At 51.6% G+C, this 14,379-nt stretch overlaps 1 protein-coding gene across 1 annotated transcript; it reads left to right on the top strand.

The window, feature by feature from the left end:
• Positions 1-571: 571 nt before the first annotated feature.
• Positions 572-14,379, top strand: DMKN (dermokine; the record flags this gene model as incomplete). The annotated part of the gene is made up of 21 exons (XM_081031491.1): positions 572-955; positions 1,222-1,437; positions 1,543-1,602; positions 1,872-1,922; positions 2,091-2,300; positions 3,481-3,543; positions 3,769-3,819; positions 5,202-5,249; positions 5,944-5,997; positions 6,846-6,896; positions 7,017-7,064; positions 7,255-7,302; positions 9,560-9,616; positions 9,953-10,029; positions 10,289-10,358; positions 11,638-11,685; positions 11,802-11,843; positions 12,193-12,264; positions 13,334-13,357; positions 13,466-13,513; positions 14,068-14,379. 20 exons carry the CDS (start codon positions 572-574, stop codon positions 13,511-13,513), a joined length of 1,722 nt encoding a protein of 573 aa, XP_080887617.1. The 3' UTR covers positions 14,068-14,379.

The raw sequence follows: 14,379 nt of genomic DNA, 5'->3' as shown, positions 1-14,379 counted from the left end.
TGGTGGATTCTGTTCCACTGGGTTCCCTACACTTACCCCCTGGCAAGGTCCTGCCTATGACTTCCCTCTCCTAAGTCCCCTCCACCTGCTGCCTCTAGGGGACACCAACAGCCTATCTCCTCAGATGCCCCCATCCCCACCCTGTGCCCCAAATTCCTGGGGTTGGGAAATTGGAACACTTTTGCACCCATCTCATTCCATTTCTCTCTCCCTCCCTGATGGACAGCTCTCTCTCTCTGTTTCAACACAGACTCTCGGACTCCCAATTATAGCTCATTACCCTATCGGTGGCTGGCCCTGAGTCACGGGGGGGAGGGACTCTGAGATGCCCAGCCCTGTCACCTTCTCCCAAGCTACAGTATAAGGAGTAGTGGCAAGGAGGAGGACTCTGGGAGGTCAGGGGAGTCTGGGAAAGGAAAGAGAAGACTGCAGACCTAGAGGGAGGGAGAACAAGGTCAGAAGGAAGAAGAGAACATAGGAGGGCACACAGACGCCGAGGAAGAGAAAGGGTGAAAAGAAGGAAACTTGGGTGGGAAGAAGACACTCAGGAGAAAGAAGGAGCAGGGCAGAGATGAAGTTCCAGGGGTCCCTGACCTGCCTCCTGCTGGCCCTGTGCCTGGGCAGTGGGGAGGCTGGCCCATTGGTGAGCGGAGGGGGAAGCGCCGAAGTTGCTGCTGGGGTGGGAGAAGCCATTGGCCATAGAATCGGGGAGGCCATTGGCCAAGGGGTTGGCGAGGCCGCTAGCTCTGGAATCAGGGAGGCTGCTGGCCCCTGGGTGGGGGACGCTTTCAGCCATAGTGTTGGGGAGGCCATCCATGAGGGGATTGGGGAAGCAACCGATACTCTGGGAAAGACTGGGAGTGAGGCTGGCAGACAGGCTGAGGATATCATTCGACATGGAGTAGATGCTGTCCACAGCTCATGGCAGGGAATGCCTGGCAACAATGGTGCTTGGGTGAGTGGCTGGAAGGAAGCTGGGTGTGGAAATGGGAGCTTGTGGGCAGCTAGATTGAGAATCTTGGGAATCGGTTGAAAGGATGAATGTATGAATGTGGCTATCTGGGGCAGTGTCCTTCCATCCTTCCTTCACCACCTTGGGGTCTCTACCTGTCTCTCCCTATGTCCTGTTCTGGCTCCTCTCTGTCTTAGTTGCCCTGCCTGCCCTCCCCCATTACAGAGTGAAAAGGTCTCACACTAAGAACAGGCATGTTGTCCTTGCAGGGAACCAATGGCCAGCCTCCACATGGAGGCCATGGCATCTCTGGCCCCCAGGGTGGCCTCGGAGCTCACAGCCAGGGCAATCCTGGAGGCCCAGGAACTTCCTGGGATCATGTGTACTCTGGAGGCTCAGGGGGCAGCTTTGGAACCAACTCTCAGGGGAGCTCCTGGGGCCAAGGAGGCAATGGAGAACCGAATAACTTTGGGACCAACACTCAGGTAAAGTAAGCACCCCAGCCCTGATCCTGCCACCTGTCTTCTCAAGCCCACACTCTCAATGCCTCTGTCCCTCAGATCCCACACTCAGTCTCACCCTCCCTGCAGGGAGCTGTGGCCCAACCTGGTTATGGCTCAATGAGGGGCAACAACAACCCAAATATAGAGGTAAGAGGAAGAGTCTGGGGAAGAAGAGGGTGTCTGGGTGCATGAGTAGGAGAGACAAAGGGGAAACAAAAATGGGGAGGGAAGGGCTGGAGGTACAAGGCAGATTGGCCAGGGAAGAGATGGGCGTGGGGAGGAGGCAAGAAAGGAAATGAGACGGGGATGGGGAGAAACACCTTGGGAAAGAAGCCAAGCTCGAAGCAGGAGAGCCTGGCCTGTGGCGATGGCTTTGACTCAAGTCTCAAAGCTCCCCTGTCCCCTTCCCTCCGCAGTGCACCAACGCCCCGCCATCTGGCTCAGGTGGAAGCTCTAGCAACTCCTGGGTAAGAGGACGGGCCAACCGGAGGCATTTGGCACAGGGAGAAAACAGAGACTCTGCTCCCCTCAGACCGGGCTGGGACTGTGCCCGAGCAACAGAGGAAGGGAATGGAGGAAAGCAATCTTGGGGTTCTCATCTTTAGTCCTTGCTCGGGTGTCTTCCTGTCCCCCAGGGAAGCAGCGGCAGCAGTGGCAGCAGCGGCAGCAGTGGTGGCAGCGGCAGCAACAGTGGTGGCAGCGGAAGCAACAGTGGTGGCAGCGGCAGCAACAGTGGCGGCAGCGGCAGCAACAGTGGTGGCAGCAGTGGCAGTAGCAGCAGCGGCAGTGGCAGTGGCGGCAGAGGCAGTGGTGGCAGCAGTGGCGGCAATTCTGGAGGCAACTGGGTGAGTTCTGCTCCTTTGTTGAAGCAAAGATGGTGCTGAGGCCCCCGGTGGCTCCTGCGGAGGAGCCGTACTCCAAGGTCTCCCTGGATGCTGCCAGCCCCCAGGGTGGGTGGCATCACTGGCACTTATCCTGTGGCTCCGTCAGCTTCTGTTCCCCACCTTCCCAGCCCCACCGAGCAGGGTTCCTTACACACGCACTCGTTTCTCCAGAAGACGTGCGCTGCCTACTCCTGCTCACTCTATTCCTCCTCCCTGCCCCATGATGGTGAGGATATTTCATCTCCGGTCTAAGCCCCATTCCTGCAGTTGCTTCCACTTGGCAAACCTGACTAGAGCTGGGGGTGATGGATGGAAAAGGAGAAGTGGGCACAGAAAAACATGACGCTTGTTAGGGTAGCTCCCAGGAGAATGGGGGCAAGTCTCCACACACGCGGAGACTTATGAACATTTACAGAGCTGTGGTGTAGACGAACTAACAAATACAGCGTACTTGTGCTTCTCCTCCATGGCAGGTTAGAGGCCAGAAAGGGACCACAACCTGGCAGCCGGATGGGGGAGGGCTCCAAGAGGGTGGCCTGCAGAGAGAAAGCACTGTTGGCTTCCTTGGGGGGGTCTTGGGAAAGGCGTCAGGCAAGAGGAGGGAAGCAACCAGAATAAGCCAGATAACATAAGCTGCTTTAATTTACTGCTCCTTCTACTACCTGCTTTCCCCCCATCTAAGAGCGACCCATAGAAAATTCTAAGAATTTTGACCAAAGCAGATACTCATGCTCTCAGGTAGAGACTCTAGCGGCCCCTTCCTCTTTCTAGGTTCTAGGAGAGGGTGAGGGGAGGGCAGAGGCAGGGAGAGGGCAGAAGGAGCCCCAGCCTGCCCTCAGGAGCCAGCCAGGGTCATGGCTTTTGTGAAGTTAGGCTCCAGCGCCCTTTCTACCTGTGGCATGTGGTGGGGGGTGGAGAGCAATAGCTCAGAATCCCAAATTATCCTACCTTTCCAAATACACTTGGCCACACCTAGCCTTCTCTGTGCTCCAAATAACTTTCCTCAGTGACCAACTAGCTAAAGATGGGAAGGTATGGAAGTTGGGGAGAGGGGGTTAAAAATAAATGACATGGCTGGGAACTATTCGGTCCTTTCCAAGTCCTTTTAAGACACCAGATGAACTCTTGCTTTCCCTTGTAGGACTACAATCCCAGCTCTTCCTCAGGTAGCAGAGGTGGAAGTGGTGGTGGATATAAACCGGAGGTGAGTGTCTGCTGTTCGCAGCTGGTCAGATCTCCCTCAAACCGGGGAAAGAAAAATAAGAAGCCCCTCAGATGGTGGGAGAGTGACAGGTGGGGCTGAGAATGGGGGTGGACTGCTACTGAGGTGGGGTGGATATGGGCTAGTCTCGGAGTTAAAAGGCTGCCATTTGAGGACTGGAATCGGTGTCAGGGTGGGGACTGAAAGTTCTCTCTCTGTCTCCTACAGTGTGACAACCCAGGGAACGAAGTCCGAGGGTCCGGAGGCTCTGGGAGTCAGGTGAGAGTCACACTTGTCGTGAATACACTTCATCACTCAGCTGTACTCACTCCGCGTAACTCAACTCTGCTTGGCCCCACTTCTAAGGCCAACCTCCGTCCCAACCCTGTCTGTAGGGAGTTGACCTTTTAGGGGAAGAAACCAAGTGTACAACATTACTAACAATCTCCAAAGTAATGATTAACTGCAAATCCTTATGGGATAGACCCCACTTTGTACCACCGATGGGGCTGTGAAAAATCATATGAAAACCAGTCCTTTTAGACACCAATCGTTTCAAATGTCCTATGCTGGGCCCGTGAACAGAATTCAGTGACTCCTTCGACAGTTTTGAAATGGTGTTTCGAAAGCATACATTCCTCTCCTAGTTATTCTGGAAATTTGGGCTTTCTGTCAACACCTGCAGCGCTGACAGAGGAAGTGTTCAGCTAACGTCCACACGATCACCTGGAGGTCTTGTGAAAATGCATGTTCTGATTCAACAGCTCTGGGGTGGGGCTGAGATTCTGGTTTCTAACAAGGTCTGGGTGAGGCCGCCGCTGCTGCTTTGTGCTCTGGTGTGAGCGTGGCCCACAGGCCGAGAAGCGTGGCGCTGCGTTGACAAGGCTCTCTGAGGAGCTCCTTAAACGCAGGGGATACTAACTTTTTATGGGTAGACAGGTTCTAAGAAAACTTCTCCCGGTTTGTAACTCTATTTCTAGTTTTTTACATATTGAATTCTTTTTCTCTATGGTTTCTGCTCTTGAAAATAAAGGTCTTTATTCTCTTCTAGCACAACTAATACTTCTGTAATTTTATCCTTTAATTCTTTAATCCATCTGGGCTTTATTTTGCTGTATGCTGTCTAGTCCCACTCCTCCATTCAACGAGGCAGACCCGACACTTTGGATCAGATCTGGGTGCTCCTTCACGAGGAGAAAACCAGATAATAACAGAAGGGAGGAAATGGATAAGGTCTAACTACGTTTTTCTCCCCCAAACTTAACTGGTATTCCCATTCCAGTGCATTGAATCATTTCTACCACTGATTTAAAACGTCACTTGTAAATACCTTAATGTTTGGGGAGGGCTTCTAGAAGTTCTATTTTGTTAAATCGATTCATCTATTCTGGGTCAGGAACCACACTGCTTTATTTATGGTAGCTCTACAGTACATCAATATCTGCCAGCACAAGTCTTCCCTTGCTGCTTACCTTTTCCAATGTTGTCTTACTTATTCTTAGACATTTATTCTTCTAAATGAACTTCAAGATGACTTTGACCAGTTCCAAAAGAGAATTCCATTAGGAGTTTAAGAGGAATCATATTAAATCATTTGGAAATTTGCAGGGATGGACTAGGATCTATGACAATAATCTGTGTTTCCCTGTCTCGTTCCTCAGGGCTTTGGAGGAGGACAGGGAGGTCCCAGAGGCTCAGGCGACTTCAGGGTAAGGCGACGACAGGCTGAGAGCGGGGGGCTGTGGTACCTGTTAGTGGGATGGACGTCAACTCTCCAGCAGCAATACTGACGAAGCAGATAGTCCCACATCCCGGCCTGGTCTAGTTTCAGGTCTGGGAAGGAGGAGGTGCTGATGGGCCTGGGATTCACATCAAACAGTGAAAGCAGGACTCAAGAGGAGGCCAGCATAACTAGGAGGAGACCAGGCAGTTTATTTTGGAGCTACCTCCAAAATGTCCCACTGACTCTAATGTCACCTTTCTGACCAATGCAAAACATCAGCCCACATGGGGTCCTGCAGTTTGAATCAATTCAGTCCAACAGCCTGGCTGGCTCCCGCCCCAACACCACACCAGGGGAGAATTCAGGTACTTTGGTGGCAAAGGCAGTTCCTATTGGATTTGGGACAGCTTGCAGATATGAATAGAAACAGAGATGGTTATAGAACCAATGAGCATCGTAAGTAAGCAATAGCCGATCCACAAGATTTGAAACAAGATTTGCCAGGGAGACGGTGCCACCCAGAGAGAAGGGCCTCTCTTGGGGTCCTGGGAGGTCCTCAGTCATGTTCAAGTCTCAGTCCCTTGATTCAGGAACCTCTCACCTACCACCTGTTATCCTGACTTCTCATTCTGCATCCTGCCTCCTCCCTGCCAACTCTTCTCCATTTTCTCTCTCCTCAGGAAATAAGCAGGGATGGCAGTCGCCTCATTGGGGGCTCCCAAGGCAATTATCAGGTGAGCAGGGATGGCTTTAGGAGAAGGGATGGTGGAGTGTAGGGACAGAATGCCAAAGGCCTGGGAAAAGAAATAGAAATATCAGCTTCTTCTTGCAAGCTGCTCTGAATCTGTCGAGAGACCAAACAGGGGTCTGGGGTTCCCATCACCCTCCTTGATTCACCCATTCTCTTCCTCCTTCCAACTTCAATCACAGCTGTATCATTTCTGTGAGGGAAAAAGCAGAGATGAATAACAGAAGAATGCCCGGGGGATAGTTTGTAGAACCATACTTAAGAAGGCAGTGTTGGGAAGTGGAAAGGCAGTGAACTTTGAGGTAGGAATGGGGTTAAACGCCAGCTGGATCACTTGTCACCTGTGTGTCTTCGGGCAAGTCTGTTGACCTCTCTGAGCCTGGGCTTCCTCTTGGGTAAAATGAGGACAGTGACGCCTAACTTGCTCAGCCTCCCATTAGTACAGAGCTTTCTCCATCATAATAAGACCAGGGTGGTTCATGGTACAGACCCTGGAGTCCGCCATGGAGACAGATCCTGAGGCCAGTTGCTGGATAGCTATAAGTTTCAGTTTCCTCATCTGTAACATGGAATGTGGCAGGATAAGGCACAGTGCTTGGCGCAGTGGGACTGCATTAGGGGATGCGTAGGGTTATTCTAGGGAGCAAATAACAAGTCATTCCAGGAAGGCTTCCTGGAGGTGGGGTTCTTAGGTGCTGTGTAAGAAGAGAGGTGGTTTTACAGACAGTACATGTGCTTGAGCAAAGACAGAGATGAGTGGGCCAGGAACAGGCAGACAGGTGGCATGCGTGACAGGATAAGCCTGGAACAGTAGTCCCCCTTTTACCCACCCAGGGGCAAGGGTCCAGTGGGGAAGGTGAGGCAGTCGGTGGAATCAATAATTTGGTGAGTGGCAGCATCACCCCACCTTGGGCCAGGACCCTCCCAGCACCCGTAGCTCCTGCCCCAGCCTCATGTTCACAGAGCGGGTTCTTACTGCCATCCCGTTTCTCATTGGTTCCTTAGAACTCTGAGACATCTCCTGGACTCTTGAAGTTGGACGCTTTCTGGAAGGTGAGTTGGACAAGACTGTTCTGCTCATTCTCTTTTGGAAAACCAAAGCCCGGTCCCTTGGCCTCACAGGATGGAGTCCTCTTTCTATAACAGCCGTCAGCAGTGGCCCTGTACCTGTCTTGTCCTGAGGCCCTGAGCCAATTCCATCAGGACCCAATTTGCCCGTTCTCCTTTTTTTTCTTCTTTGCAGAACTTGAAATCCAAGCTGGGTTTCATTAATTGGGATGCCATCAACAAGGTAAGGGCTGGAAGGCCACACCATTTGATCTTTGTGGGAGAGGGATGTAGAAAAGAAAGCGAAACCACTGCTTGGTGAGCCAGGACAATAATGATGATGGCACTATGAGCATTTCAGCCAGTGCTTTAAAAAAAAAAAAGACAAAAACAGGACGAAGGACAGCAGAGACCTGAAAAGACAGGGACAATTTGGAAATAGCTGGGAGTTGGGGATCAGGAAGGAATGGGCCTCTTTCATGAACAGGTCTGAACCTCAGTTTCCTCTTTGAGACTTGGAGGTTAACAGGAGAGTAAGCGGGCGTAATCCTCAGGAAACCAGAGGGAGCAGAGGCTGGGGTAGTGGATGGACTGAATAGTCAGGTGGAGCTAAAAGGCCACATAAGGACTGACATGGAAAAAGAAGGGAAGAGGAAGTGATTATCTGCTGGGTACCTGATGGGTGCCCTGTACATACATAATGTTAGGAGACACTGAGGGCCCAGACCGCTTTCTCCTTCCTCCCTGCCCACCTCTTCCTCTTTCAGGGGAACCGCTGGCCAGGCTGAAGTGACCCCAGAATAGTAGAAGGAGTGGACTGGAAGGAGGGGACGAGGGCAAACAAACAATCCAAACAAATACCAAAGGCAGACGCTGCAATTGGCAGCCCACTGATGGATTTTGTTTGAGCCATTTTTAAAAACAATATGAATTAGTTGTCAAAGTTTAAAAATTGAAAGACTTCACAACGTGACTTGGGTTCTGACTTCTCTTGAAAAAATTGGCAACACTGGGCTCCGTTCCACGAGCTACAATAAAGTATTGCTGCTTCCTGCCATGGGGGCTGCTCTCCGGCAGCCAAATTCCCCTGCCCATCCGTCATTATAGCCACCCAACTGGCCCGTGAGCAATTGAGTTTCTAACCCTTAACTTAAAAGAATGAAGATTAAGATCCTGCCCTCCAAAACTTGCAGGGGAAAAGAGGTGGTGGTAGGGGTCTGTGAAGAGGCAGCCCAAACCTCCGGAAAGTCAAAGTCTGCCCTTTGGAGATAAGTGGGGAGTGGAAGATAGGAGATACAGATGTTTCCAGCTGCAGCGCAGTTCTGGTTTGATTGAACTAAATGAACAAAATACACGGTTTCTGTTTTAGAGAGAACTGTCTCTGAGAGGGGCAAGACTCCTTACTGTGGACCATGGGGAGACCAGGCCTCCCAAGCACCTCGGGTCTGTTGGGAGATTCAGGGCACATACACACACTTCCCAAAAGGCCGGGTCAGACAGCCAAGTGTTTTTGCACATTTAGGGGGCCAGTAAAGCAAGTACTTGAGGTTGGGCAGGATTCATTTGGGGCAGCTTCTTGGAGGAGCAGATAGCGGAAGAGGGGCAGGACCAAAGGGCAGAGAAGAGAATGGAGAGCCCCATCTCCTTCACAGCGGATGTTGAGGAGGGCTGGGACTTCCTCTACAGTGAGGAGTGAAGATGGGGGTGGGGTGAGGGGTAGGGTGGGTGGGAACTACACATAACTTTCCTGACAAGGCACAGGGGTTTTCAAGGCCAAGCTGGATATCTGGAATATCTGGATTTGACTGGATGACAGCGTGTGCAAAAAAGGTCCCTGCAGATTTCTGGAGCAGGGGTCCAATCCACCCTTGTCTTGGTCCGTTCCTCCCTGAAGTCCTATTCCTTGAGCTCCCTCTTAGAACCTATTTCTTTGCCCAGGACGACAAGAGCTTTCGCATCCCGTGACCTTTGTATGGACAAAGAGCTACCAGATGGATGGGAGCCCCTCACCCCTTCTTAAAACCACACTATCCCACCACTAATATCAACACTTACCCTTGAAATAAACCTTAGCTGCCCCACACTCCTGGTCTCTGCTCCTTTCTTACGTCTCCACTGTCATCTCAGAGGGGCTTGGAAGGCGTGACTTCAGCCCCACAGCTTTGGGAAATGGGCTGGAGGGGGCATGGCAGGTCAAAAGGCAGGAAGCTCTGCAGGCAGGTCTTGGTCCTGGGGTTTTGCTAGAAGCTGGGAAAATGGGATAGAGAAGATCGCACGTATGTACTGGGTATCGGAAGAATGGTTAATGGCTCCAGGGATCTAGCTCCTCTCTTCCTCTGCTTCCAAAAATAGTTTCTGGTCCCTAAAGACACCCAGATTCCCCCCAAACTTTGGTCACAGTGCAATTCTGAAGACTGAGAAATGGTGGGAGTGGGAGTAGGGGCTTAGGTGAGCAGGGGCTCAGGCTGCCTGCTAACCTGCTCCTCACCTTTCATCCACAGGGTCAAATCCCGGCCCCCAGCACTCGAGCCCTGCTCTACTTCAGCCGACTCTGGGAGGTAGGACACTTCTCACTTTCTAGAACTGGGGATCCTGGTCATCCTGTCCCTCTCCCACCTCCTTCAAGCAGCCACCCGGGCTCCAGCCTACCTGTCACAGGATTCCTCCTTTTCATTTTCGAAGTGGGTAGTCTCACTCAAATCTTATCACCAATACCATCTGAAATTCTAACCCCCTCAGTCTCCTATATGCTTATCTTTATCTAACCCCAACCCACACCCGGGCTCCAAAACCCATTCTTGCACATGGTCTTGAAACTTTCCCAATGAGCTGCCACACTCCACCCTCTGAGTTCTGTCTCCCTGTGGCCCACTCATCTCTCCTTCTCCCTCCAGGATTTCAAACACAACACTCCCTTCTTGAACTGGAAAGCAATTATTGAGGTAAGGGCTTCAGAACCTCTCGTTTCGGGGTCAGGAAGCTGAGCGCTGGGGACATGGGGTTCTGGGCCCTTGGCAATGGCTTGCGATGCTGGCCTAGTTCCTTATCCTCTCTGCTGAGGGAGGGTGCCTCCCTTCCTTTCCCACTTTCCTCCCTTTATGCAACGCTGAGTGGGGGTGGGGTGGGCGAGTGAGCTGTGAGTCACTGAAGAAGGAGCTGAGTGGCAGGTCCTCCCTAGGATAAAAGCCCAGGCCGAGGGTTGGGGCCCTCACAGGCTCAGGAACATAAAGCTGGCCACCACTGGCTCTGCTGCTGCGCCTACTAGGCATGGCCTGGCTCCTGGGGAGCCACAGCTACTGGGTGAGCAGGTCTGGGGACCACGAGGTGGGGAAGAGGGAGGGACCGCAGAACTGGCTGAAGGGAAAAAGGAGCTGTGGCAGGGGGGTGTCAGGTTAGCTCCAGCGCAGGCAGGTGCAGAGGGTCTGAATATCCGGGTTCTGGGAAGGATGCGCAGGACCTCTGGGTCTTCCAGCCAGCCACGCCTCGATTCTGCGTGGCCAGTGAGGCAAGGGTTGCCCACATACTCATCCAGGTGGGCCAGGCGCTGAGTCTGCACAGGTGGGACATGCAAAGTTGGAGGTTAAGGCCTTTCTGCCGAGTGTTGTCATGCTCTCGTGTAGCACCAGGATGGCCATGTCGCCTGATTCCTCAAGAAAAGTTAGAAATCTGATTCTCAATTGCTCGCAACTAATTCAACTAAAAAATGCAGACCAAGTGGAAAAATGTCTGGAGGCCTGTGGTCAGTGTTAGGGCTCACAGTAAGGTTAAAATTCAGTGTTAGGTGCAGATAAGGCGGGGAGTTAAGCCAGAGTTAGGAAGAATGTCTTAATCGTGTGTGTGTGCGTGTGTGTGTGTGTGTGTGTGTGTGTGTGTGTGTGTTAGTGGTGGTGGTGGTGGTGGTGGTAGGGTTCCTGGTAGAGAAGTGATGATGGCAGGAACTAAACTTCTCTCTTACTGCTTAGAACTTTCCCCTTGCCTCCATCAGGGGAGGGGAGGCGGCAAGTGCCTCTGCGGTGTGTCCTAAGTGGCTTCACCTGCTTTCTTGTATGTCTCGCCTTTCTTTCTCTTTGTCCCAGAGCTCACGTAATACACTGTGGATAACAGCCCACCCTTCCAAGGACCCTGTAGAGAACAGTATTTGTAAACAGGGATAAAAGGGTCTATGAGGGAAGCAGGGTTTGGTGTCAGCAAAAGGTGCATTGGGGCTGAGGAGCCTGGGTCTAGCCCAGGGGAGCCTGTGTGGGTACCACCCATCTGTCATTCCAGCTCCATCTCAGGCCAGCATGCCAACACTCCAGATGCCTGGGTGGGGGTGGTGTTGCCAAAACCAGTTCTCTACCCCTGCTCCCCAACACCAAGTGTAGAAATATGTCCTGTATCTATTTGGGCCATCAGTTTCCTCCAGGCTCACTGCCTTCTCTGTGGGTAGCACTTATCATGGACCACTGGGAGGGGTAGGGTGCCTGGGTGGGATGCTGGTGCTCCAAAAGGAGGGCAGAGCCTAGGCAGCAGGAAGCTGGAGTCCTAAAGGACCTGAAGGACCATGGAGACACCGTAACGGGCTCCCTCTTCTTTACAGGGTCCCAGTGAGTCATCACTCCAGAAGAGATCAGGCAATGCTGGTCAGGTAAGTCTCTGCCCTCAGACTGATCCTGGAAGCCCTTGGTCCCTCTCAATCTTGTTCCTGGGTTTGGCCAATCTGAAATTCTCCTCCTTTACTCCCCCATTCTGTAATTTTCTCAGCCTGGTGTAGGATGGCAAGAGGTAGCACCTGTAACTTCTAAGGTAAGATATCTGCAATGTGATCACTTGATTTAGATCTCACTTCTTGCCTTGGTCTCCTTCCCTCACTTCCCAAGTAACACTTGAGGAGCTGGAAGAGGTAATGAGGGAAGGAGGCAAGGCCATTTGGGCTAGGAACATCAAGTGAGGTGAGGGTATGGGCTCTGGCTGGCTAAAGGAGATTCTAGAAAAGAAAACACATGAGACCAGGAGGGGAGAAGGTTGGGGCTTTGAGAGAGGTCTGCCAGGGCAGGGAGGTGGGAGTTTATTCCAGAGCAAGATGCCTTCATGCCTTTTGTGTTGCCCCAGCCCTCTCCCTCATGACCCACTACCCCTCTGCTTTCTTCAGCAGAACTACAATTATAACCAGCAGGCATATCCTACTGCCTCTGGTGGGCAGTACTCAGCCAAGCTCCCTGCTAAGGTAAGACTTGCAAGTGCCCTGATTTCCCCTTGGGGTCTCTGCTGGGGGGAAGTGGGGAAGGACGGAGGCTTTTGCTCTCAGGGTCTTTCCTCTGTGTGGGTTTGCTGAGGTCAAATCCTCTTCACTTTGAAAGTCATGTCTCTCCACCCTTTGCAAGGAGACTCGGGCTCCCTGAGAGCAGTCTGGAAGTGGAGGGTAGAAGGTCCAATGCTCTTCACACCCATCCACTCAGAAAAACGTTACAAGGGTGCAGTGGCTGTATCATATACCATGGAGAAAACTGGGAACCTATATCCTCTCAAAGAGAAACATATGCTCAAAAAAAAGAGAAAAGAATCACATGACACATGGCAGAACAAACAGCCTTTCTCTGCAGCTTCAGTATTCTGCCTCTTTAACTGCTGACCTTTTGGGGGTGGCAGGGATAGAGGACGAGGAGAATAGACTAGCACTTAGGTGAAGCTAGCCCAGGAACCCTTGGGTGGTGGGAAAACACTTCATTCCATAAAGGAAATAAAAGGAAAAATATTTAAGAATTTTGTTGCAGTCAGTTGCAAAGAAAGCAATCTTACAAATTCAGTAAATAAATGTGCTAAATACTAATTGGGCAGGTGAAGGAAAAAACAGGTGGTATTTTCCTCTACCACCTAGAACAATAAAGCCCTGCCCTGGGGACAGGCCTTCCACTGAGAGATCAGGAACTGCTGAGAGGAGGTGAAAAGGCGGTTCACATTACCTGTGGGTATCCGCTTCGCCAATTATTTGTGGCCAATTTCCATCCATCTTACAGGCAGAGAGAGACTTACCTATTCTCTTTCACTCCCCATGGGCAGAGTGTGCTCAGGGACCATATTCAGTATCATTTTGGGTAAAATGTACTTAGGATGATAAATTTGCTGTGGAAAAAATTCCATGGGCTGAATGTCCACAGTCAGACCAAAGGACCTTTGAAATAATCCTGGTGTGAGCCTGCCCCTGTCACAGGCCCTTCCTGAACCGTGAGGACATGGCAGAGTACAGAGAGGTCACGTTAGTCCTCACATCACCTCCTCTGATCCTCTCTTTACAGGGTCGAGTCACGGTTTCTTCCTCGGTAAGTATTGGGGCAAAGAAAATCCGGCTTGTGAGAGAAGGGGCCTGAGGCCAGAGGGTGTACAGGGGACAGTGCGATGTGCACTCAGACATTCTCCTTGTCCTGCAGGCTTCCCGGGCTCAACCTGGTCTGCTGCAGTGGCTGAAGTTTTGGTAGGTGAGTGTCAGAGGGAGCCAGGCATGGCTGCATCCGGGAGCTGAGGCACCATCTCCCAGGGGCAGGGCTGGGATTGGCATTTCCTTTGTCCTGGATGGAAGCTCTAAAGGTAACTGAGGAGGAGAGCCCAGTGTGGAGTGTGGAGAAAGACTCATAGGAAATGGCCTACTCAGAAAGCACCCTCTAGGTGCTGAGTGAAGGTCTGACGGAGGTGGGACCATGCAGGGACGTGTATGAGAAGGAGAAGAATGACACACTAGGTTAAGGAGAGGCAGCGGGACAGGAACTGACGACAGACTGTAATAGGTGAGCCTTCCAAGTGTAAAGGGTCACAGGCAGGAAGAAGTGAGCTACCAGTGGGGAAGAGGGAGTAGATTAACTTGGCAGGGCTACACAATCTGTTTTAGGGGACAGCAAAAGTGAGGGGACCGGCAGGTGAAATAGGTAAGACACAAAGGAACCGTGGGAATGCAGAAGCTGGATGAAAGAATACATGGTTTCCACAGGTTTAGGAGTAGCCACATTCTACCCTTTGCTTTTTTCTTTTCTTTTAGAAAATTAATTCCAGTAACGACGGAGGCCCTGAAAAATATCAGTTGTCAAGGAGCCCGACTGCACCTCTCCCCCAGCTCTTCGTCTGTGCCAGGCCTGCTGTGGGTGCTGACACCTTTTTCTAGGTTGGGGACCTGGTTTATCTGTCCCTTGTTGCTTCCCAGCCCATGTGGTGCTTCCTTGACCACCAGTCTCGTTAGAAAACCAGCCACTTTCTTTATTTACTCCATTTTGTGACCTGAAGTTACTGTGACAATTCTTCAGGAGAAGCTTCCTACTTTTGAGTTTCTCTGTGGAAATAAAAAAGTTTCCCT

Source organism: Rhinolophus hipposideros (assembly GCF_964194185.1).
Source record: "Rhinolophus hipposideros genome assembly, chromosome: 21".
NCBI classification, from domain to species: domain Eukaryota; kingdom Metazoa; phylum Chordata; class Mammalia; order Chiroptera; family Rhinolophidae; genus Rhinolophus; species Rhinolophus hipposideros.
The sequence above is the reverse complement of the archived record's forward strand: the minus strand, read 5'-3'. Positions and strand labels throughout refer to the sequence as shown.